This window comes from Rhinatrema bivittatum, chromosome 6 (genome assembly GCF_901001135.1).
Source record: "Rhinatrema bivittatum chromosome 6, aRhiBiv1.1, whole genome shotgun sequence".
NCBI classification, from domain to species: Eukaryota; Metazoa; Chordata; class Amphibia; order Gymnophiona; family Rhinatrematidae; genus Rhinatrema; species Rhinatrema bivittatum.
This window is the reverse complement of record NC_042620.1, coordinates 165,592,290-165,619,207: the sequence shown is the minus strand read 5'-3', so window position 1 is coordinate 165,619,207 and position 26,918 is coordinate 165,592,290. Positions and strand designations below refer to the sequence as shown.

The following is a 26,918-nucleotide window of genomic DNA, read 5'->3' as shown; positions in this document are numbered from 1 at the left end:
CACTTTATGCAAGGATCATTTTCAAAAAGTTTTTTTGAGTTGTATTTGTTGTTTTTGGTCATATTTAATTATATGCCATCTCTCCCTTTGTCTTTGTATATTTACCTTTTGAGAGTTTGGTTTTCCACTTTACTGACTGGATAATGAGTTACCCAGACAAAATTTAGGGGGTCATTTATCAAAATGCGAAAACGTGTTTAACGCATGCGATAGCACCATATCGTATGGTGCAATGCAAATTCAGAAAATAGGAGGAGTTAGGGGCGGAGAGTGGGCTGGGTTAGCCTGTCTGCAAAGAGCTATCGCACAGCCGTAACACTGATTTTAACTACACCTCTTTGAATTGTGTTAGGCTGTGCGATAGCTGCCATGACCGTGCATTAAGGTTTCATTGCCCTTTGCAATGTCTTCTGTAAGGCCTATTTCAGGTGAATTGATTGGTCCAGAGCCGGGGGAGAGAGAGAGAGAGAGAGAGAGACTGGCCATAATGTCATTCCCATAGGTAGATATTTGTATCCCTGTGGTAGGCCCACCTAGTGACTCGAGGTGGGGTTTAGGTAAGAGTGTAGGGGGTTAGGGGCCACTTTGACATTCTACGTGACACCTATGAACAGGACAGTGGTCTCATGAAGATTTGATGGCCTTTGGAGTGAGGCCTGCGATACTTTAGGGAATGAGGGGCGGGGGGCCGAAATGGGGGGGGAGGGCCTGTGCTAGCCGGCAGTGATCGCACCGTCGTAGTACGATCGCTGCCGGTTTCGCACCCAAAAGCGCCACCATAGAAGGTGTAGCTATTGGGCCCGAACTCGGACGCGAAAAGGCCCTTACCTTTTCGTCGCCCGTGGCGTCTTCGCGAAGTCGGCCCCGGTGACGCCCCGACTCCTCCTCTTCCAGGGCCGACTCCGCCCCCATTTTGGTATCGCGTGCGATCCGATGGAAAATGAGGCCCTAAGTGTAAAGTATGTCTTTTCTTTGTACCTGTAGTGTGAGTGCCTGGCTTCAGTTTTCAAAGGGAGACTCCAAGGGGAGTTTGACTTTGAAAATTAACTTACAGACATGCTGGTACAAATTAGTTTGCAAGCTCCCCTTGGCATCCATTGTAATTCTTTTAAATCCATGTTGTGACAGTGATCTTAAAGTGGTACAGATATATACACACATTTACATAACAACTGGTTAAATAAAAAGAGAGAATCATGACAGTAGAAAAAGACCATATGGCTTATCTAGTCTGCCCATCCATCCAATTTATCTAGAACTTATAATTCCCATCACTCCCTCAGAGAGGTAAATGAACTTACCTAGATTGTTCTGTAATAAAATGGGATCACAAACCCTTCTAGGGCGCATGGTAAACACTGAGATGAAGGCACCTGCATGGAATACATAATTCACCAACCCAAAAAATCCACCAATGTAGGTAAAAATCACCGTAATGCAACAACAAAAACCTACACCCACTTATCAATTTTTTCTCTTTTCTTCTTTTTTTCAACCTTCTTTAATTATATATCTCTAAACCAGAGTAAACATTCACAGATTTTTCTATATAGACAAAAATTATTTTACAAAAAAATAAAAAAAAATTATTTTGTGATGGTTTCATAAATGTTAAAGAGTACCATCCAGGTTACCCTTATTTTTAATTTTAATCACCAATAAACCACCGACCACCTTACTTTTCTTTATTATTTATTTTCTCAAAACATTTTTAGAATTCATTGTGAATTTTTGTCTAAAAAATGGGAACAGATCACCACTTAACTCTTTTGGAAGGCAAAGATTTTCATTGAATATTAATCACTTCCCATTTATATGTTCACCACAACTCGCAAAGTACTTAGCTCAATCCAGTAGTGTTTGTAGTTCTCAACCAGGTCGCAAAGTACTCAATCCGCGCTGTTAACTGAACCGCTGAGGAAATAATCCATGATAACGTTTTAGCCCGACATGGCCAGGTTTCGAAACATCTTCTTCAGGGGAAACCGCTTACTCACAACTCATCTCAGCTCACCAATATGCTGTTCCATCGGTTTTTCTTTCTGTTCCCATTTTTTAGACAAAAATTCACAATGAATTTTAAAACTTTTTTGAGAAAATAAATAATAAAGTAAGGTGGTCGGTGGTTTGTTGGTGATTAAAAATAAAAGTAAGGATAACCTGGATGGTACTCTTTAACATTTATGAAACATCCACTTTCCATCACAAAACATTTTTTTTTTTTTTTTGTAAAAGGATTTTTGTCTATATAGAAAAATTTGTGAATTTTTACTCTGGTTTAGAGATATATAATTAAAGAAGGTTGAAAAAAAGAAGAAAAGAGAAAAAATTGATGTGGGTATAGGTTTTTGGAATACTTAATTGACAAATAGAGTTGTAGATTTCTGCACAAGAGCCAGGCACTAGGCCTGTGGAATATGGTGCTACTAAACATTAGTGGGGTAATTTTATAACAACCCTCATAAAGAAAATAATAAAAAACTTGCATAATTTGCACCAGTTTTCAAAACAAACTTACAAAGGTATGTTCGCTTTGAGAATTAGCCCAACAAAACAACTCAGAAATTGTGGGGAAAGTTTGCATGTATACTTTTAAAATCTAAAGGTTTATGCACAATTCCAAGCCCCTCCCCAACTTTACATTTCCCCATCCCCTCACCGGGAACACCTCTGCTCAGTCTGGGCAAACTTATATACATAGAGAACATAACATGCACAAATTTAACTGTGTATTAGATGCCAGTTTTATAACAAATCATTTTTGAGGGGTAAAACATTGTTTTACCTGTAGAAATGCCCCTTACATCAGCTAACAATAAAATCTCTTTAATTTATGATCTGATTGAAAATGAATGATTGGTTATGCTTTGTTTGACAGATACATAGCTGAATGAGGAAAGAAATGTTATAATTAATCACCTGTGTCCTCCAGGATTTACAGTACTTCATCAACGAAGAGTTGGGAGTGGAAAGGTTCGATTCTTATGCATTCCCAACTGCTGTTCAAGAGATGCACCATTAGGCAGCCAGAGGGTTGTGAATGCATATGCCTCCTTTCGTAAGTGAAACGAGGAGTTAGCATTTGCTTGCATCCTTAAAGGATTTATTGGATATGGTAGAAATGATAACTCTAGAGTCAGTCAAGCAAGTGCTCTTGCTCGGTGACTTTTAACATACATGGTGATGATGCAGATCAATCACTAACCTTGGAGTTCCTAGACAATATTTTATTTATTTTTTTATTTAGAAGTATTTAATATTCCACCTTTTCCTAAAGGTAGGCACAGGGCAGATTACACAGACTAAAAGGCATGGAGTACATAAGTAATGGATACATACAAATATGATATACAAGTATGAGGTGGATTGTAAGTAAATAGATAAGAAGTGAGTTACATTTGGTAGAAATAAAGAAGTACATTGGGTATAAATTGCATATATATAGTTAACTTAATATATTTTTTAACTAGCTTTTGGAAGTTATTCTCCATTTATTTAGGTAAAAACAAAATGAACAAGTCAAGGCAAAATATGTTACCCAAATATACAAGTGAATTATAGATTATATTACATCTGTTTACACCATTGCTGTAATGTAAGCTGTAATTCACTTTTATATTCAGAAAACACTGTCCTTTTCTCTGATCTACTCATGTACTTTTGACCTAACGGAGTGAAATTTCCGAAAGTTAGTAAAGAAAAGTATGAAGTTAGTCCAATTAAAAGTTACAATGTTTAACATTTTCTGTTTGTGAACCTTTATTTCTGTACCCAAATAACTGTAAACTTGACTTTCTTACATCTAGTTAACTAATCCATAAGAATATAAATTCTTTATAGAATGTATATCAAGATAGCCACAGTGATAAGAGATCTCTATTCACCTCGAAGACATGAGCCATATTGTGTATATTGCACCATTGCAAGAATACTCAAGGTTCAAAATGTATTAAGTGTCAAGGAGGAAATCAAAGTCTGTTGCTCTAGTACAGAAGTGATTTATAACAGATTCTGGCTTCTGCTTCAGACAGGTATTACATTACAGAGTTCATTCTCAGAAAGACTTAACAATCCCACAAATGTATTTCTAAGAATTAGCATAACATGTCAACATTATCTTTTAAATTTGGGAATTCATCCAGTAATAGTCATATTTAAAATGTATGCAAATTTGCTACCAGTGCTGATAATAGCACTGGTAGCAAATAGTTCAGGAGTAGGAGAGCAATCGTAGCAATTTCAAAGTTTCACTTAGGTCCTTTCCAAATGTATTTGTGCTAAGCCTACAATTAGTAAGGAATGATAATATAGAGTGTAGATTTAAGGAGATTTAACCTCTTAGCCCGAAACCAGGGGTGCAGCCAGAACTGAATATTTTGGGGATGCACAAGGTTAACATGCACTTTGGCCAGCCCCCACCCCATCCCTTACCACATTCTATGTGGGACTTCACTGTGGTGGTTATAAAACCCTTTTATTTACTGGAAACACTCTATTTCCATTCTCTTCAAGCTGTCTCCCTCTCCCTTTGTGGTTAAAACATTACTTTATACAAGTGCTAATGTCTTAGACAGAGAGTATTGGGGATAAGTAATTCATTACCTGCCAGTAGACAAGGACTTTGATGCCCTCAAACCTTTACACATCTAACCCAAGAGCAGTAGTGTTTCCCACTCAAAATAGCCTGCTTAAATGTGCAGGGGATCATCAACCAGTAGTGATTCCTATGCCTCTGGTCCCACTAATTACTGCACCTTTAACAGGCTGACTCAGATGGGACTTGACTCTGCTGCTAGGGGTGGGGGTCTGTGCTAAAAGTGAGGGGACACAAGAAATGTTCAATGTTTAAAACTTTAAAGCAAAATAAAAACATTTCATAACAAAAATTATTGAGATAAATTTAAAAAACACAAAATCCCTCTTAAATATGACTGAAGTCTGAACTCCATTTTTTTTGGACTCCTGCTTCAGCAATGACTTTTGGGTCATTTGATATAAGGGAATGGTGAAGTGGGGGAGGGAGAGTCCCAGAAACATGAAGATGTGCAGTGCAGAATCCAAAGAGGATGCACACTTGAAAATAACAACTCTCCTCACCTACACTGCTCCTTCAGGCCAGGGCTAGATTTAAGAGTTTGGTGCCCATAGGCACATATCACAGTGGTGCTTCTTTAAAGCTATGCCAGCACACTGCCCTAAAGCAAGTGGAATCTTTGGCCTGGATAACTGGTGACTTCAAAATTTGATGCCCCGGGCAGTTGCCTATGTTGCCGGTACCTAAATCCGGGCCTGCTTCTAGCCTAAATAACACTTCTAGTTCTATTAAGAACAAACTTTGCACACAAAAACTATATTATTCATTAGTAACAGAAAATCTCTTCTCTTCCTGGTGTATAGTCAACTCCCAAAACCCATCTCCTCTACTGCTTTAGCAACCTGGTAATCCAGAATGGCATGCTTGATGCCTCTATGTGTTAATGCTAGGTTTAGTCAAATGGTGAAGGTTCTAACCTATAAAGCAAACCACTGTATAAACTTATTCTGTTCAGGGGATGCAATACAATATTTTGGATTTACCAATCTCACTGTTTCTCCATTCCTATACTCAGATCATTTTAAGATTAAATGGGTATATTCTGGACTTATTACCCTTAGCTGAGGATAAGTTAGTACCATTACAGCTTCAGTCTAGGAGGTAAAAATGACTGCATGGGTGGCATGGGAAAGGAATTGTGCTCTTGTGCTTTGCTAGAGAAGAGGTAGCAAGGTCTTAGGGCTTCAAGCCTCTTCTTTATTTGGGGTATGGGGGCCACCTTGCATTACTACAGCTGGCAAGATTTAAGTGATATTATTTCTGGTAATGTGCATTATCCCAGGACAAGCAGGATGCTAGTCCTCACATATGGGGTGACGTCACTGATGGAGCCCTATTGCGGAAAAACTTCTGTCAAAGTTTCTAGAAACTTTTGACTGGCACTGTGAGGCCACTGAGCATGCCCAGCATGCCATGATATTCTCTGCCACAGGGGTCTCACTCTAGTCTTCGTTTTTCCGCACTGCTGTAAGCATGGCGGAGATAGGAGCCCTGTGAGTTTACTCACAATTCTGACTGAAAAGTCAATTATTTTTTCACATTCTCACCCATTCGGGATCTCACTCTCCCTTTTGTCACCGGACGGTGACAAATTGATAGCATTTTTACATTGTAAAAACAAAATTTTTTTCTCACAGAATTTTCATCGACGGCTGTCGATACAGACATGGCTTCGGGGTTCAAAAAATGCTCGATTTGTAATTGAACCATGTCAGTTACAGACCCACATCTAGAATGTGTAGTCTGTCTAGGAGAAAAAACAATATCTCCTCATGCCAACAATGTCAGGAAATGACTCCGAAGGGCAGAAAACTTCGGCAAGAAAAGATGGCACATCTTTTCCAAGTTCAACTCCTTCCCTCGCCTTCCACTTCAACCAAATCATCTCCAACAGGAGTTACAAAGAAAATCCTCCTCAAAAAACGACGATTGGAAGGATCCGGAGATGCGGCATCGCCAGCCCCGTCGACGTCATCGACAAGGTCAGTCACAGAACCACGGCCTAAACACAAACATCGACATCGTCGACCCTCGGCGTCACCGTTGTTTCCCCCCCCCCGGGGGAACTGAGCGCAAAGCAGCATAAAGATACAGATCTACCGCTGCCAGTCACGCCTACTCCGGTTCCGCCTTTGCAGTCACCGCTATCGACTCCTCCATTGGTGCCGATAATTCCACCTACTACGCAAGACTTAACCACGCTTATCAGGCAAGCAGTGATGGAAGCCTTGAAAACACAACTTCTGGTGACCACGCCGATGCCAGCGAGCACACCGATGCCGGTGACATCTTCCACACTCACGTCACCGATGCCGATACCACCGATACCGATGACAATTTCGGTGCCGGGGACATCACCCACAGTATTCTCGATGCTGGAGAAATCCTCGATGCCAACGACATCGATTCCATCGATGTCTTCGATGACTATTCCCACATCGATGTTCTCTTTTTTACAAACATCGATGTCGACGACTTCATCGATTCCACAGCTGATATCCATCTACACTACGGCACCGACACTACAATACAGTACAAAGACATTGGTATCTACCAAGAAAGCATTGACTAAATTGAAATCTTCGATGCCAAAACATCCGCCAACAGCTCCATATCTTCCTGAGACTTCAGGTTCTGCAGAAGCAGTGCTGCATAGTATCCTTACTAAGCGATACCAGGATTTATTAGCCTCCTTGCCATCTGATCCTATGGAAGAGGATCCAGAGGATGAAGACCCTTTACCAGGACCTTCTGGTCTTCCTCCTCCTCCTAGGTCTGCTACACATCATCATCAAACTCAGGAGTATGACACTTGGTCTGACACCGCTTCGGATACATCCTCAGAAGCCTTTATGTCTGACCCATCACCACCACATGCCAGGAAACAATCTCCTCCAGAGGACTTCACTTTTACCACCTTTGTACAGGAGATGGCGGACTCCATCCCCTTCAAAGCCTTTCCAGACCCCAACTGAACCTTAATTCACCATTAACTGACGCTCAGACTTTACCTTAACATGGTAATTAATAACTTTGCAAATTTCATATCTTTGTAAACACCATTAATTGACAAATTTGTTCTCTCTGTTAAGTTCCTATCACCTTTTCATTGCTCCAAGTTGTGTATTTCCCTGTTTTATTGTAACTGCAACCTTTCTTTCAGCACCTGTTAATGTTTAATGTTCTTATGATATCTTCTTTTTCACCCCTTGTTAATTGTAAACCGGCATGATGCGATTCCCATTGCGAATGCCGGTATAGAAAAACTCAAAATAAATAAATAAATAAATACATAAATTGCAAGCAGAACAAGACACCAGACAACAGACTTTGGAGGTTCTCCAGTTTGTCACCCTCCAAAGCAAATTGTTGCAATTCCTATACATGATGTCCTTTTTCAACTGCAACACCACCTCTGGGAACATCCCTGTTCTGTCCCAGCAGTAAATAGGTGCATGGATAGTACTTACCTTGTACAAGCCACGCATGGATATCAGAAACCACAACTGCTCCACCACTCAGTGGTCGTGGAATCAGCACAGAAAAGGTCTAAAAGAACAAGGGTCCACTCATCAAATCCTCCAGGTAAAGACCATAGGTTCCTGGATTCCCTGGGCCGTAAGCTTTTTCAAGGTGCAATGTTGAATTCCAGAATCTCAGCTTATCACCTCTATATGACCCAGTACCAGAGAAATCTTTGGAAACAAATTGAGGAGTTTGTTCCATCTCTCCCCACACAATAACAGAAGGCTGTACAGGCTATCATAAACAAGGGTTTAGAAGCCGGAAAGCATGAAGTCCGAGCTGCCTACAATGGCTTTGAGATGGCTTCAAGAGTGGCTGCGTCAGGCATCAGTGCCTGGTGGTGGACCTGGCTCAGGGCATCAGACCTTAGACCAGAGGTGCAGGATAAGCTAGTAGATCTCCCCTGCCTAGGAGACAACTTATTTGGATCCAAGGTACAGGATGCTGTGTTCAATTAAAAGAGCACACAGAAACATTAAGACAGCTATCTTCCCTCCCACAGGATCCCTCCACACATACTAGCTGAAGACCTCCAAGGAAAGACACCAGACAGCCTTTCTACCACCAATGCAGATATTACCCTCCTGCAACTAGACCCAGGCCCTCCAGAACCCAGCAAAGACCACAACCACAGCGAGCAGGTAGGCCCCAACCTGCTCCACAAACAGGACCTGCTGCTGGTTTTTGAAATTTCATCCAGAGAACTGAGCCTTTACTCAAATCCTCAGCCAGGACTGCCTGTGGGAGGCCGGATATCCAAATTTTACAACAAGTGGATATCAATAACATTGGACCAATGGGTCCTATCAATAATATATCGAGGATAGCAACTCAATTTCATCTCAATTCCCCAAGGTTTTCCACCAAGTCAATCTCATCTCAGCGAAAATCACAGACTTCAACTGCAAATAGAATTATCCACCCTTCTGAAAGCCAGGGCAGTAGAGCCGGTACCCCGGTCTCAGAAGGGAAGAGGATTCTATTCCCATTATTTCCTCATTCCAAAGAAAACCGGAGACCTACGTCCCATCCTAGACCTCAGAAATCTCAACAAATTTCTAAAGAGAGAAAAATTCAGGATGGTTTCTCTAGGCACCATGCTTCCACTTCTTCAAACAGGAGACTGGCTTTGTTCTCTGGATCTACAAGATGCTTACGCTCACATTCCAATATTCCCTCCTCATCGCAAGTATCTACGCTTCATTATGGGTCATCAATATTTCCAATACAGAGTCCTGCCATTCGGCCTTGCCTCTGCTCCCAGAGTTTTCACCAAATGTCTAGCAGTAATAGCAGCATACTTGCACAAGCAAAGTGTCCATGTTTTTCCATATCTAGACGACTGGCTCATCAGAAGTCACTCTCAAGAGGGAGCTCTCACCTCTCTCAGTCGAACAATTTCCCTACTTCACTCCATGGGTTTTCTCATCAATTATCAAAAATCCCACCTTACTCCATCTCACCTACTTCAATTCATAGGTGCAGACTTGGACACTGTCCTATCAAGAGCCTTTCTACCCGAGGATTGAGCAGAAACATTATCCCTGTTGGCAAACTTGATTTACTCAAAGAAACAGGCAACAGCCCATCAGTTTCTCACCTTACTTGTCCACATGGCCTCCACAGTTCATGTCACTCCTATGGCAAGGCTCGCCATGAGAGTAACCCAATGGACTTTACGACCTCAATGGATCCAAGCCATTCAACCACTGCATTCTCCAATTCAAGTAACCCACCAGCTACGTTCTTCTCTACTTTGGTGGGTAAACAAGGACAATTTGCGCAAGGGCCTACCCTTCCAACAACCAGTCCCACAGATAACATTAACTACAGATGCATCCACCTTGGGTTGGGGAGCTCACATAGACACTCTCCAAACTCAAGGGACTTGGACAAAACTCGAAACAACATTTCAAATCAATTTTCTGGAACTTCGAGCTATACGTTATGCGCTGCATGCGTTCAAGGACTGCCTTTCACACAAGCCTATACTAATCCAAACGGCCAACACAGTTGTCGTGTGGTACATCAACAAACAAGGAGGTACGGGCTCATACCTCCTTTGTCAAGAAGCTGCTCAGATTTGGGGCTGGGCCCTGAACCACTCAATGTTCCTCCGGGCCACTTATCTGGCAGGCATTCACAATGTAGTGGCAGATCGACTCGGTTGTCATTTCCAACCACACGAGTGGTCCCTGGATCCCTCAGTAGTGACCTGGATATTTCAGCGTTGGGGACAACCAACAATAGACCTCGTTGCATCACATCTGAATCACAAAGTGGACAAGTTCTGTTCTCTTCACAAACAGAAAAACCAGCCAGCCAGCCAAGGACGCCTTTGCTTGCCCTTGGACCTCAGGCCTTCTATACGTGTATCCTCCGATACCGCTCATAACCAAAACTCTAGTGAAGCTACAACAGGACAAAGGGGTCCATGATACTCATAGCCCCGTATTGGCCTCGACAAGTATGGTTTCCCACACTTCTAGACCTCTCGGTCAGGGATCCAATTTGTCTGGGAGTAGCTCCCACTCTCATAACTCAGGATCAGGGTCGGTTGCGTCATCCCAACCTTCAATCCCTATCCCTGACAGCATGGATGTTGAAAGCTTGATTTTACAACCACTCAATCTCTCAACCAATGTATCTCAAGTGCTTATAGCTTCACGTAAACCTTCCACACGAAAGAATTATTCTTCCAAATGGAAGAGATTCACTTTGTGGTGCAGACAAAAGAATATTGATCCTTTCACTTGCCCCACTACTTCTCTACTAGACTACTTATACCATCTTTCAGAAGCTGGTCTCCAGACTTCGTCTGTAAGAGTACATTTAAGTGTAATCTCAGCTTACCATAACAAAATGGGAGATGCACCTATATCCACACAACCTCTTGTCAGTAGGTTTATGAGAGGTTTAACTCAAATTAGACCACTATTTCGGCCTCCAGTCACAGAATGGGACCTGAATCTGTTTTTAACAAGACTAATGCGTTCTCCTTTTGAACCCATAGATTCCTGTGATCTTAAATTTCTCACATGGAAGACTATCTTCCTCATAGCCATTACATCCGCTACAAGGGTTAGTGAGTTACAAGCACTTGTCACATACTCACCCTATACGAAGTTCCTGCATGATAGAGTGGTTCTCCATACACATCCAAAATTCCTTCCCAAGGTAGTTACGGAATTCCATTTGAACCAATCCATAGTTTTACCCACATTCTTCCCAAGGCCCCTTTCTCACCGAGAAAGAGGCTTACATACCTTGGACTGTAAGCGTGCACGATCTTTCTACTTAAACCGCACTGCAGTCCACAGGAAATCCAATCAGCTTTTTGTTTCCTATGATCCAAACAAACCGGGTAAAGCAGTGGGTAAACATACTCTATTCAATTGTCTAGCAGATTGCATACAGTTTTGCTATGAAAAAGCAGGCCTTCCTCTCCAAGGGCGAGTAAAAGCACTTTCAGTAAGAGCAATGTCAACTTCAGTAGCACACTATCGTTCAGTGCCAATCCTTGACATATGTAAAGCAGCAACATGGAGTTCTCTTCATACCTTTGCAGCTCATTTCTGTTTGGACAAAGAAGGACGACAAGATTCAGCCTATGGACAATCTGTCTTAAAGAACTTGTTTTCAGTTTAATCCCAATTCCTTCTACATCCAACCTGCTGTAATCTTCAGCTGATTCATTTTCAACAACAATACATCACTGTTGCTTCCCAACAAAATGAATCAGCCTCTAGCTTGCTATTCACCCATATGTGAGGACTAGCATCCTGCTTGTCCTGGGATAAAGCAAAATTGCTTACCTTGTAATAGGTGTTATCCCAGGACAGCAGGATGTAGTCTTCACGGAACCCACCCGCCACCCCGCGGAGTTGGGTCTCATACCTTTTATTATTTTATTTTTTGCTAAAGCTCATTGCTACAATACGAGACTAGATTGAGACCCCTGTGGCAGAGAATATCATGGCATGCTGGGCATGCTCAGTGGCCTCACAGTGCCAGTCAAAAGTTTCTAGAAACTGGTCCTGGGATAACACCTATTACAAGGTAAGCAATTTTGCTTTCTTTTTTGGTCATGGTGGAGGGCTTCAGGAATCAAACTTAATTTCTCTCCCATCATGCTGGAATTGTCTTTATTTATTCATCTTTCCTTTATCCTTCACAGTTTCATGTATCGAGATGCTATCATATGTTTCTTTATGATTGGCTTTGATTTTGCATATGTAATTCCTAATCTTAACCCGGCATCTTTTGGCATTTTTTATTCCCACTGTACACTGAACATACTGAGCTGAGAGAGTAATATTTGACCAGTTTTATATAATGAAACAAAAACTAGATGGTTATTTTAAAATCTTCCATATAGAAATGCAAATATGCTTAGAAAAGGAACATATATCTTTAAGAATGTATTTTGACTATTCTAGTCCTGTGTGCTGTCCTGCTGGTAAACCAAGATTGGCCTCCTCTTTTTGGCAAGTGATTGAATGTTATGAATTTTTCTTCACAAAATGCCTCTCTCATCCTTTTATAGTTTCTTAATTTTCTTGCAAAGAATGAAATGAGGGAAATGAATGATAACAGTTGATCTGTACTTTTTTCCAAAAGTTTACAAGTACAGAAGAGAGGATGGGACAATAGGGCCTACCCAAAGAGCTATTCTTGAAGCCAGAGAGAAAAGTCTTCTGCAAGCAGGAGTTGCTCCCTATGATCCAGCCAAAGATCCAACTAAGCAAATAGGCAAGAGGCATCCAAAGGTATGAATTATTTGATTTATTTATTAGATATGGAACTTGTTTTCTAAGTCGCACTACAAGTTTACTGTTTTGCTATGAGAATGTCTCATTGAAAGAAGGTAAAGAAGAGAACATTGACATCTATAATATCAGTGGTATCCCAAAATTTACATCCAAATTTCCACTGTTCAGTTGCTGCTGTGATTGTGTAAATTATTGCTCTATCTGGTCTCCCTCTTTAGAAATCCTAGAAGCAATGCTTTGCCTAGCAAAATGTACTTTTCATCATCTTGCCATATCATTATGGAAAATCACTGTGGGCCATATGTAGCCAAAGATTTTTCCCATTGTGTGTCTGTGGGACTGAAAAATGTGTGAGCATATTTTGGATATATGGTAACAGCTACTAAGGTAATGAATTTTTAAAAACAAAATTTCCTAGTGTGTAGACAGATGGACTCAGGACCAGTGGGTTTATGCTCCCCTGACAGCAGATGGAGACGGAGCAAGCTGATGTTACAGTGTATATAGTTCTGCAGTGACCCGAGCCTACCAGTATTCTCTGTCTCCAGCAGATGGTGGATGTGCATCTCCCTATGGGGATTGCTTCGAGTTTTTTGGAAGGAGAAATTTGAAATCTATATTAAGGAAAAGAAAGCCCCACTCTCCTGCGGTGATACTTAAAGGTCCCTCCCCCAGTTGAGAATTACTGAGGTGATTTCAGTGGTCCCTCAGAGGTGTGCCTTGGTCCGGTAGCTGGTTTTGCCGGCATGGACTTAGCTGCTTGAGCAGCTGAAAGGCAGCGGGTGCAGGAAGCCGAGCATGGCAGTGACGGCACTTGACCTCTCCCCACACAGTTGGAGACCGTCTCTGTGCTCAGCCAGGTAAGGCAGAGCTCTGGTAAGTTTAAAAAAAAAAAAAAAAGGAAGAAGATATACAGAGACTTAGTGCAAGGTGTTGTCTGTACAGAGTTTCCTTCTCCCGCCCGGTCTCTGAACTCTGTGCACTGTTCCGATGTTGTCCCGCTCCATCGGAGGTCGAGTGATATGGGTAGTCTGGCAGGTTGCGCAGCTTCTGTAGGCTAGGCCCCGCTCTGAGGCTTTTCGCTGTACACAGTGTGGTAGGCCGCAAAGGCTTTTCACATGCTTTTGGAGATTGCCCTCTACTGGCTTGTTGGTCCGGCATATGCACCTCGCTGAGAGTCCAGTTGTGTGCCCAGTTTTAAGGAGCACAGTAAAGCCTTGAATTTTGAGCGCCGACTATTGGCCGCGTGATTCTGTCAGCGTTCAAGAGACACTGCGCTTGAGTTTTATGTGTGCTCTCATTTTGTGCGTGCATATGTCTTGGACGCATAATTTTTGGGTGCCTAGTTGAACACATATATATTAAAAAAAAAAAAAGCAAAAAGCAGCTAGACACGTGCCTTCAGCTGCCGCTCAGCGCATTGTTGGCCATGATAGCGCCTAATCTTCAGAAGTCTAAGCACCTTATCTTTATACTGCCTCTTCTTTTTGGGCGTTTCCTTTCTAGAGTGCCTGCTGCTTTGTGCAGGTGCTACTTGGAGCCTGAGTGTCTTGTCTTCCTCTATTTTTGGCTAAGCCTGGTTCTTCCCAGCTGGATGTGGTCTAGTTGACGACATCTTAGGTGGGGCGCCTGACCTTGACCTTCCCCTAACTGTTCCTTGGCAGGGGAAGGAGGCTCAATAAGTAGTCCTCAGATGCCTCTTGTTTACTTCTCTCCCAGGAAGTTGCTGTCTCTGGCATAAATCCTAGTTCTGTTATTGTACCAGCTGCTGCAGGATGTGCATTGGTCTGCATCTTGTCCAGAGGGGTGTCTTCGATTACGGCGGCCAGATGCCAGTTATATCGACATGATAGAGAGGAGCACCCAGGAGGCGGTGTGGCGCTTTATGTCCGGGATGGTATAGAGTCCAACAGGATAAACATCCTGCATGAGACTAAATGCACAATTGAATCTTTATGGGTAGAAATCCCTTGTGTGTCGGGGAAGACTATAGTAATAGGAGTATACTACCATCCACCTGGTCAAGATGGTGAGACTGACAGTGAAATGCTAAGAGAAATTAGGGAAGCTAACCAAATTGGTAGTGCGGTAATAATGGGAGACTTGAATTACCCAGACACAATGGTGCAGGATAAAACTCTCACTTCCACTGGAAATTATGAACAGTTACATTTATTCAGAAGAATTCAAGTGACAAATATTCATTGCGGCAACTCCATCAGTAATAGCAAAGATTTCTTAAAATCCCCCGACACGGTCCAGTGTTTCACGACTGCTGCATCGGGAGGGACCAAGTAACAGTATCAATCTGTAATATAACAAAGTGTGTAAGAAGTGGAACAACTGAGGCTACGGTGAAACATTACAGTACAAACACATACCTTTAAAAGTAATCTCTGGAGCGCAAGCGCCCTCAAAGTTGACAGCCATTTAAAGCACAAAAAGGCGCGAAAGGGAACCTCTCGCAAGATGCAATCAGATCCAGCTAGTGACAGATCTCTTCTCTCAGTAAAAAACTTGCCACTTGAGTGGCACCTTTATTACTGAGAGAAGAGATCCAGCTAGTGACAGATCTCTTCTCTCAGTAAAAAACTTGCCACTTGAGTGGCACCTTTTTTACTGAGAGAAGAGATCTGTCACTAGCTGGATCTGATTGCATCTCGCGAGAGGTTCCCTTTCGCGCCTTTTTGTGCTTTAAATGGCTGTCAACTTTGAGGGCGCTTGCGCTCCAGAGATTACTTTTAAAGGTATGTGTTTGTACTGTAATGTTTCACCGTAGCCTCAGTTGTTCCACTTCTTACACACTTTGTTATATTACAGATTGATTCTGTTACTTGGTCCCTCCCGATGCAGCAGTCGCGAAACACTGGACCGTGTCGGGGGACTTTAAGAAATCTTTGCTATTACTGATGGAGTTGCCGCAATGAATATTTGTCACTTGAATTCTTCTGAATAAATGTAACTGTTCATAATTTCCAGTGGAAGTGAGAGTTTTATCCTGCACCATTGTGTCTGAATACTTGCGGATGTGCAAGGTTTATGCTTCAGTGGATTATCAGACTTGAATTACCCCAATATTGACTGGGTAAATGTATCATCGGGACACGCTACAGAGATAGCGTTCCTGGATGGAATAAATGATAGCTTTATGGAGCAATTGGTTCAGGAACCGACGAGAGAGGGAGCAATTCTAGACCTAATTCTCAGTGGAGCACAGGATTTGGTGAGAGAGGTAACGGTGGTGGGGCCGCTTGGCAATAGTGATCATAATATGATCAAATTTGAATTAATTAATGGAAGGGGGACAGTAAGCAAATCCACGGCTCTCGTGCCAAACTTTCCTAGAAGCCCAATCCAGATGTATTACACACATTAAGAAAGGTGGAAAGCAGACAAAACGATTACCGGCATGGTTAAAAGGGAGGTGAAAGAAGCTATTTTTGCCAAAGGATCTTCATTCAAAAATTGGAAGAAGGATCCAACAGAAGAAAATAGGATAATGCATACATGTTGGCAAGTTAAATGTAAGACATTGATAAGACAGGTTAAGAGAGAATTTGAAAAGAAGTTGGCCGTAGAGGCAAAAACTCACAGTAAAAACTTTTTAAAATATATCTGAAGCAGAAAGCCTGTGAGGGATTCAGTTGGACTGTTAGATGATCGAAGGGTTAAAGGGGCACTTAGAGAAGATAAGGCCATCGTGGAAAGATTAAATGATTTCTTTTCTTCAGTATTTACTGAAGAGGATGTTGGCGAGGTACCCGTACTGGAGAAGGTTTTCATGGGTAATGATTCAGATGGACTGAACCAAATCACGGTGAACCTAGAAGATGTGGTAGACCTGATTGATAACCTGAAGAGTAGTAAATCACCTGGACCGGATGGTATACACCCCAGAGTTCTGAAGGAACTAAAAAATGAAATTTCAGACCTATTAGTAAAAATTTGTAACTTATCATTAAAATCATCCATTGTACTTGAAGACTGGAGGATAGCTAAAAGGGCTCCAGGGGAGATCCGGGAAATTACAGACCAGTTAGCCTGACTTCAGTGCCAGGAAAAATAGTGGAAAATGTTCTAAACATCAAAATCACAGAGCATATAGAAAGACATGGTTTAATGGAACAAAGTCAGCATGGCTTTACCCAAGGTAAGTCTCGCCTCACAAATCTGCTTCACTTTTTTGGAGGAGTTAATAAACATGTGGATAAAGGTGAACCGGTAGATGTAGTGTACTTGGATTTTCAGAAGGCATTTGACAAGGTTCCTCATGAGAGGCTTCTAGGAAAAGTAAAAAGTCATGGGATAGGTGGCGATGTCCTTTCGTGGATTACAAACTGGCTAAAAGACAGGAAACAGAGAGTAGGATTAAATGGACAATTTTCTCAGTGGAAGGGAGTGGACAGTGGAGTGCCTCAGGGATCTGTACTGGGACCCTTACTTTTCAATATATTTATAAATGATCTGGAAAGAAATATGACAAGTGAGGTAATCAAATTTTCAGATGATACAAAATTGTTCAGAGTAGTTAAATCCCAAGCAGATTGTGATAAATTGCAGGAAGACCTTGTGAGGCTGGAAAATTGGGCATCTAAATGGCAGATGAAATTTAATGTGGACAAGTACAATGTGATGCATATAGGGAAAAATAACCCATGCTATAGTTACATAATGTTAGGTTCCATATTAGGTGCTACTACCCAAGAAAGAGATCTAGGCATCTTAGTAGATGACACCTTGAAATCGTCGGTTCAGTGTGCGGCAGTCAAAAAAGCAAACAGAATGTTGGGCATTATTAGAAAGGGAATGGTGAAAAAATGGAAAATGTCATAATGCCTCTGTATCGCTCCATGGTGAGACTGCACCTTGAATATTGTGTACAATTCTGGTCACCACATCTCAAAATAGATATAATTGCGATGGAGAAGGTACAGAGAAGGAGTACCAAAATGATAAAGGGAATGGAACAGCTCACCTATGAAGAAAGACTAAAGAGGTTAGGACTTTTCTGTTATGCTCCTGCCCGCAAGAAGCATGGGCAGGCTCTTACCTTCTCACAGCCACAGCCAGTCTTCGCTGCTGCTTTCTCCCTGAATCAGCTGGGGCTGTCCCCGCAGCTGTTCCTGCCTTCTCCCGATGTGCTGCTGCGATCCCAGGCCCTTCAGTCAGCAGGCCATCTCTGCTGGTGCCTGCTAAAGCCCGGGTCCTTGCCTGGCTGGGAAGCCGTCCCTGCCAGTGCCTGCAGCCTGCTACAGCTCTCTACTCTGCCTGCAGTCATACCTCTCCTCCTGGGGCTGTCTTCACGGCATGGAGCCGTTCCTGCAGTCAGCCTTTCTCCTGCTTCAGTCCTTGCAGCTCTCTGTTCTCTCTGCCGGTGTCTGCAGCCAGCCTTACCTCTCTCTGCTTCTTCCTGCTTCTGTCCTTGCAGCTGGGAGCTGCTCCACTGACCTGCCTTCACCCAGCTCCAGCCCAGGGCTGCTCCACTGCTTCCCTGGCCTTCCACGTGGCTGAGGACGCCATCAGCTTCCAGCTCTCCTCTCCAGCCTCCTAGGGCGCGAGCGCGTGTCTCTCTGCTCCTCTTCTAGGGCCAGCCAGGTGTGGCCCCCTGCTGACCCCTCCCTGGGCGTTGTCCACCTCAGCCCTACTAAATGGCTCAGCTTTCAGTCTGCCTTTGCCTTCGCAAGGAGTTGGTCACTCCTGAGATCCTTCGCTCCAGGAAGTCGTCCGTGTTCCAGCACTTCTGCAAGGTCCCGGTTTTCATGTTCTCTGTCGGAGCTCCTTGTCCAGTTGTTCCAGTCCTGATGTTCCTCTCCTGATGTTTCCAGCCCAGATGATGCAAACCTTGTTCCTGTATTCGCCTGAAAGCTAAGTACCTTGTTCTTGAATCTCCTGTAAGCTAGCACCTTGTTCCTGCATTGGTTAATGTCCTGGTACCTTGCGGCAAGCCATGTTGTGGTCCGTGACCAGCCCTCGGGGCGGGCTGAGTAGGGCGCTTCGTGAGGCAAGCCATGTACCTCGTTTCTGAATCTCTGAGAAGTATTTACCTTGTTCCTGAATCTCCTGAAAGCTAGCACTTTGTTCCTGTATCTTCTAAATGTCCTGGTGCCTCGCGGCAAGCCATGTCGTGGTCCGTGCCCAGCCCCACGGGGCGGGGCTGAGTAGGGTGCTTCGTGATGCAAGCCATGCACCTCGTTTCTAAGTCCGTGAGAATGCCTTACCTTGTTCCTGAACCTGCTGAAAGCCTGGTATCCAGCGGCAACCCCTGTCGTGGTCCGTGACCAGCCCCACGGGCGGGCTGTGTAGGGCGCTTCATGTTGCCAGTCTCGTACCTCGCCCTTGAGTCTCCTGTATGCATCATACCTCGTTCCTGACTCCACGTCTCTTCGTCCAGTACCACGTTCCTGAGTCTACGTCTGCACTTCCAGTACCACGTTCCTGAGTCTACGTCTGCACTTGCAGTACCATGTTCCTGAGTCTCTTCTGAATCTATGTTCTAGTCATCGCTGTCCTGGCCTCCATCCGGCCTGCTGCTTCGTGCCATACCCTGCGGCAGGTCCGAAAGGGCTGGGAACAGTCGGAGGACTGTTCACAAGACCAACATTGTTGGTCTTGTGAACAGTTGTTGGGTCTTCCGAAGCGTGCAGGTCCGGAGGAGGGCCTGTCTTCCATGTCACTCCAGCCCTGCTCCCGTCCAGCCCATGCTCGGGCATGCCACGCCTCCCGCGGCACCTCTTCAGAGCCCTCTGGGGTCGAGCCGTGGCCCAAGGACACACATCACCCAGGAGTGGGATCGCTCTCCTAGCGCTCCACAACACTTTTCAGCTTGGAGAAGAGACGGCTGAGGGGGGATATGATATAGGTGTTTAAAATCATGAGAGATCTAGATCGGGTAGATGTGAATCGGTTTTTTAGTCTTTCGGATAATAGAAAGACTAGGGGGCACTCCATGAAGTTAGCATGTGGCACATTTAAAACTAATCGGAGAAAGTTCTTTTTCACTCAACGCACAATTAACCTCTGGAATTTGTTGCCAGAGGATATGGTTAGTGCAGTTAGTATAGCTGTGTTTAAAAAAGGATTGGATAAGTTCTTGGATGAGATGTCCATTACCTGCTGTTAATTAAGTTGACTTATATAATAACCACCGCTATTATTAGCAACTGTAACATGGAATAGACTTAGTTTTTGGGCACTTGCCAGGTTCTTATGGCCTGGATTGGCCACTGTTGGAAACAAGATGCTGGGCTTGATAGACCCTTGGTCTGACCAGTATGGCATATTCTTATGTTCTTATGGTTGAGAAATTGGTTGGCCGATGTAACCTCCAAGGCTAATCTCACCATATTGCCTTTTCTCGGCTCCCTCTTGTTTGACAATGAGTTGGAGAACCTGGCCAGTAAGTGGAGCGACTCTCCAGTTCCTCGTTTGCTGTAAGATAAGAAACAGGTGCAGTGCCTCTTTATCATGAGAGGTCATGCAACAGCATCCAGGCATTTGCAACAGACGAGGCTCAGGTTGTGGATCCTCCATTACCTCCCAATGATGGTTTTCCGACCCACCTTTGGGAAAATGAGATAGGGGACCTCTCTCTCTCTCTTTTATCAGAGGGGGGTCAAGATTACATTGGATCGGTGGGTCCTGGAGGTGATATGAGAAGGATATGTGCTGGAATTTGCAGTATTTTTTGGGATGTGTTCATGTTGTTCCCTTGCCACTCCCTACATTAGAAGCAGGTAGTGGAGCTCATGCTTCAAAGGCTCCTCAGGCTTAGGGCTGTGGTTCTGGTGCCCATGTGTCAAGAAAGAATGGGGTGTTATTCCATTTATTAGAGATGTGAATCGTGTCCTCGATCGTCTTAACGATCAATTTCGGCTGGGAGGGGGAGGGAATCGTATTGTTGCCGTTTGGGTGTTTAAAGTATCGTTAAAATCGTGAAAATCGTGAGCCGGCACACTAAAACCCCCTAAAACCCACCCCCGACCCTTTAAATTAAATCCCCCACCCTCCCGAACCCCCCCCCCCCGAAATGCCTTAAATTACCTGGGGGTCCAGCGGCGGTCCGGAACGGCAGCGGTCCGGAACGGCCTCCTGCAATTGAATCGTGTTGTCTTCAGCCGGTGCCATTTTTCAAAATGGCGGCGCAAAATGGCGGCGGCCATAGACCAACACGATTCAACTGCAGGAGGTCGTTCCGGACCCCCGCTGGACTTTTGGCAAGTCTTGTAGGGGTCAGGAGGCCCCCCCAAGCTGGCCAAAAGTCCCTGGGGGTCCAGCGGGGGTCCGGAAAATGATCTCCTGCCGCGAATCGTTTTCCGTACGGAAAATGGCGCCGGCAGGAGATCGACTGCAGGAGGTCGTTCAGCGGACCCCCAGGGACTTTTGGCCAGCTTGGGGGGGCCTCCTGACCCCTACAAGACTTGCCAAAAGTCCAGCGGGGGTCCGGAACGACCTCCTGCAGTCGAATCGTGTTGGTCTATGGCCGCCGCCATTTTGCGCCGCCATTTTGAAAAATGGCGCCGGCTGAAGACAACACGATTCAATTGCAGGAGGCCATTCCGGACCGCTGCCATTCCGGACCGCCGCTGGACCCCCAGGCAATTTAAGGCATTTCGGGGGGGGGGTTCGGGAGAGTGGGGGATTTAATTTAAAGGGTCGGGGGTGGGTTTTAGGGGGTTTTAGTGTGCCGGTTTTCCTGCCCTCCCCCTTCCCCCGATTTACGATTTTTTGACGATAAATCGGGTGAATTGGTATTGTATCATGGCCCTAATGATTTTTGACAATTTAAAATATATTGGACTATATTTTAAATCGTCAAAAATCGATTCACATCCCTACCATTTATTATGTTTGCCCAAGAAGGAGGGCTCTTTTCATCCCATATTGAGTCTCAAGAGGGTCAACCATCATTTGCAGATGACTCATTTTCGCATGGAAACCTTACACTCTGTGATCATGGCAGTGCAGTCGGGAAAATTTCTGAACTCCATGGATCTGTCAGAGGCTTACCTTCATATTCCCATTCAATTGATGCACCGACACTTTCTATGCCTTGTAATGTTGGGGCACCATTATCAGTTTCGGGCGCTGCCCTTTGGTCTAGCCACTGCTCCCAGTACATTTTTCAAGGTTATAGTGATTGTAGCGATGGTCTTGCAAAGAGAAGGGATCCTGGTGCACCCGTATTTGGACGACTAGCTGTTTCGAGCCAAGTCTCAGGAAGAGAGCCGCCTGATGACATACAAGGTGATCTCATTATTACAGGAGCTCGGTTGGGTGGCGAACCTGACCAAGAGCAATCTTCAACCATCCTAGTGATTAGAGTGTCAGGGGGTTTGATGCGACATGGTTCAGGACAAATTTTTCCTACCGGAAGTTCGGATTCAGAAATTGATGTCTCAAGTGCGTAAGTTGGTTAACACCATACGTCCGACAGTGTGGTCCTACCTACTGGTACTCAACTTGTTGGTGGCAACCCTGCAAGTCGTGCCATGGGTGAGGGCGCATATGTGTTCTCTTCAGTGCTCTCTGCTATCTTGTTGGAACCTGCAGCCTCAGGATTATGCTGTTCGAATCCACTTGCTGATTGAAATCTGCTCCTGCCTCCAGGGGTGGCTGCAGGGAGATCATCTGAGGAAGGGAGTTCCCTTGTCCTCTCCGAGCTGGTTGGTACTTTTGACAGATGCGAGTTTCCACGGTTGGAGGGCTTACACTGGAGTTGACAGCGCAAGGGCGTTGGAGTGCCAAAGAGTCCCCCTGGAACATCATTTGCCTGGAAGCCGGGCAGTATGGCTGGCATGCTTTTAGTTCAGCACAGGATGCAGGATCCAGCGGTTCGTGTGATGTTGGACAATGCGACAATGGTGGCTTACATCAATTGCTAGGGAGGAACCAAGAGCCAGCCAGTGTCACAGGAAATAGACCAGCTTATGGTATGGGCAGAAGGTCATTTGCAGATGATCTCGGCCTCTCACATTGCAGGAAAAGACAACATGGGAGTAGACTTTTTAAGCAGGGAGAATCTGGACCCAGTAGAGTGGTGTCAGCTGAGGCATTTCAGCTGATTGTGGATCGCTGGGACCTTCTGTTCCTTGACCTGCTGGTGACTTGGCACAATGCAAAGGTTCCTCGATTCTACAGTTGTAGGAGAAATCCGTGATCCCTGGTTATAGATGATCTCATACAGGTCTGGCTGGAAGACAGATTGCTTTATGCCTTTCCTCTGTGGCCTTTGCTGGGCAGGATAATTCACAAGATCGAAGGCCACAGGGGACTAGAACTCCTGGTGGCACTGGACTGGCCCAGGCATGAGTGGTGTGCAGATTTGCAAAGACTCCTGGTGGAGGACCCCCCCCCCCCCCCTTCGCCTTCCGCCGCACATGGATCTGTTACAACAGGGGGAGATGGGTTTCCTGTTTGTGGGTATTATTATTACTATTACTATTATTATTATTATTTTATTTGAATTGTATATTATAAGACTGAGGGAACCCTACGTGAATGCATGGTATAAAGCATGCGTGAGCATGCTCAGAAAGGCTCATTCAAAGTTCTAGAAACTTTGACATAAGTTTTCCGTGCCAGGCTCCAACAGATGATGTCACGCATGTATAAGGACTGAGATTCTGCTGACCTCGGAGAACACCTGTTTCAGGTAAGCAACTCTGATTTCTCTTTCTCTCCCAATAATCCTCCCTGCACCAGAAGAATCCCCCTCTCTCCTCCCTCAAGTATCCCTTTCTCTCTACCCTTCCAAAAAAGTTCTCACCCCATCAGCATTCTTCCTTCCAAGCTATGCAGGTATTATGTTTTTCGGTCGCAGGAACTACCCATGACCGGCATCACTCACCCCTCTGTCAGCAACGCCATTCAAATGTGGCAGGAAATGCCACCAGGGTCTTGCAGACTCCAGCCTCTGACTCTGCCCTATTGCCACTGGCATGTTGATATCTTCCAGTGCCCATGCACATCACAGTGGATCTTAAGGGGCTGGTGATGGAACAGACCTGTGGCACCTAGTGATGACATCAACAGTATCCCCTTATTTAAGGAAAGACCAATAGTCCCCATCACTGCCTCAGCAACAGGTCCAACTACTTTGGTAGTGTGTGTTGCTAGGTTCCTTTGTCCTGCATCCAGCCTTGCCTTGTCTTTCCAGCCTGCCCTTCCTCGTTCAGCCTTGTCTCATCTTTCCAGTCTGCCCTGCCTTGTCCAGCCTTGCCCCGTTTCTCCAGCCTGACCTGCTTTGTTATATCCGGTTTCTCTTGCCTCCCTGCCCATCCTGCATGTCAGTCCTTCCTGTCCCGTTTGTGTCTCCTCTTCAGACTGATCACCTGAATTGACCTTCGCCTGGATATGGACTATGTCTTGATTGCAATATGCCTCTGACCCTTTGCTTGGACTTTGACCTCTCTTGCTTGTTGCCTTCTCCCGACTCTTACTTGGCCCTAGACTTCTGTCTATGCCTCTCTCTCAGAGACTCTCACTTAAGCCTTGTCAGTTCCCAGAACCTACGGGCTCAACTTGTGGGGAAAGGGGTTAGTTTAGGTGAAGCCCTAGTCCAGGCTCTTGCCCGCAAGTCTCTGCCAGCTGTTTGTGAGGGCCTATGGGGTTCGCCCCACAGGCTGCATCAACCTCACCACAATAACAGGGGTTGACATTGCTTACAGCTGGTTCCAGGCTCCTCCCTTCTCTGTTTTCGGCAGCATGCTCATGTTGTAGCTCCTGCACTCTGCAGTGCAGTCCTGCACTGCATTTTTTTGTCTATGTGGAGTCAGGAAGCCTACTGGGAAGTTCTTTTGGTGGGTGGGGGACCCTGACGTTTCTTGCATTGGGATGCTGCTCATGTGTTTGGATGAGTGACTTCAGAGTTGTGCTTTGCTGGTGCTTCAGCTTCAGACCTTTTCTGCTAGTAAGTCAGTGGTCTGTCCCTTCTCCTGAAGGCTATCATGCTCTCCTACAGGAGCCATGCAGTCTCATTTGAGTGTGTCCTCTTCTCCGTGCACCGGGAAAGCAACCCCTTAGGTCAAAGCTTCGTATCTGAGTAAAACACAAAGAGATTAGGACCTGAGACTGTGCAGCTCCTCTTGGCTCCTGTAGGAGAGTATGGCAGCTGTTGGAAAAAAGTCTGAGGCATTTTGGCTGCTAAGTGGGGTGGGGGGGGGGGGGGGAGGGGAGGAGGGGCTAGGACTTGAATGCATCAGGCTCTTCAGCTTGTACTGGCATCTGGCAGTGATGGAAGGAAGCTGTTGAAATGCTGCCTTCTCAGCTTTTTAATTCACATACAATTAGGGTGAAAATCGGTTTTAATTCAAATTGAAACTGAAGGACCTGTTCTATAACCCATCTGGTTTAGTTTTTTCTAATTACAGAATAACAGGTGAATTTTCAAAGAAGTTGCACTTGTAAATGGAACATACTATCATAGCAATTTTCAAAAGCCATTTACCTGCATTCATTTATTTATTTATTTATTTATTTATTTATTTAACATATTTATATACCGGACTTCATGAATGGGATTCATATCAGTCCGGTTTACATGGAACTAGGGGATAACCAGAGAACCAAACAAGAAGGCCGAAACGAGCAAAGTTACATAAAACAAGGGCATTGAACTTGGGAGAGCTATAGTAGCTGGGAAGTAAGCAGAGAGGAGAAGTACATATAGATCAAGAAATTAGTGAACAGTATTAATAATTTAATGGCAGATGATTATAGCAAATTTCAAAAGCCCACTTACATAGGTAAATTGCATTTACATGTGTTAAAACCCAGTTTTAAACACGTAAATGTTTTTGAAAATCAGGCCCTTACTCTTTGAACTCAGAGCCCCTTTTTTTTGTGCCTTGTTTCTGTCTTGACTAGATTGTAAGTTTCAAGGAGAAGGGACTGTCTCCTGTATGTCCCTTTACAGTGCTGTGTACATCTGGTAGTGCTATACAAATGACTAATAATAATTTGTAATGTTTTACTTTAGGTCTTGGCATGCAGTGTTTGTATAGCTAATATCACATTTAAACATTTTTTGGAGGGAGTCATATTAGTAGTCCAGTGGACCTTATAGTAACTGGTAAAATATAATAAATATATGTCTACAGTATAATTGCAGGAAATCCCTTTGAAAACAATGGAAACCTCAGCTGGATTTCAGCTGCTAGGTTTCAAAGTCTCCAAAATATTATTGATTGATTTTAAAAAAATGTGACCTATCGCTTGGTCTCTGAGGTGGCACAGTGTGTCACCATTCCTTTTCAGCAGTTACCACTATGTATAGGCTACAGTCATAAAAATGCTTTTATTTCATTAAATCTAGGAAGCTTTGGTGCCCTGCTGTCTGCAAAGTCGAGGTCTTTCAGATTGATATAGCTCATTGTTAAGTAGATATTCTATAACTAGCAGCTGAGGTAGCAAGTTTTTTTTTTCAAGGGCAGCCAAACACTTCATTTTCTCACTGCCATATAATAGCTGACATTTAATTTAAAGCTCATGCTATCTTTGATATAAAACCTACTATACTAACAATGTAAAAGCAGCAGGGAATTCCATTAGAGGGAATGGATTTTCCTAGTTTCAAATACTTTTTTTGATTCAAAGCCTTAATTAGGCCATAGAATAACAGATAATGAAACTATAATATCAATATGTCTTCCTTTTAATTAGCCAGTATGAGTAGCCTGACTTTATCATGCAAGAGGTTGGCAAGCTGAATCTAGTCCTGTACAAGGCATTTCACTTTTTAATGCAAAAACTCTCATTACTCAGTTTTGATAATTTGATTGTATATACGTTTGGGGGATTTGTTTTATTGCTTTTTATATTTATTAATTTATATCAGTTTTGAGATGGAGTAGCCATTGCTGAGGATTTTTATGATTATATTACCAGGGGTAATGTCACTTGTTCTAACTCATATGTATTCTTTTATTTCTGGTAATTTATCATCAAGTGTAATTTTATTATCTAGCTTTCTAAAGTTTTATTGGGTGGAAAGCTTTGTTGAAATGGTGTATTATGAAGCTCTTAAACTG

The 26,918-nt window shown here is 43.9% G+C and overlaps 1 protein-coding gene across 1 annotated transcript in view; it reads left to right on the top strand.

Annotated features, from left to right (window-relative positions):
* SPAG16 (sperm associated antigen 16) overlaps positions 1-26,918 on the top strand; it is a 1,286,809-nt gene that overhangs the window by 181,089 nt on the left and 1,078,802 nt on the right. Inside the window, exon 9 of the mRNA XM_029606125.1 lies at positions 12,740-12,888. Coding sequence (XP_029461985.1) covers positions 12,740-12,888 — 149 coding nt within the window. The remainder of the gene's footprint in view (positions 1-12,739; positions 12,889-26,918) is intronic.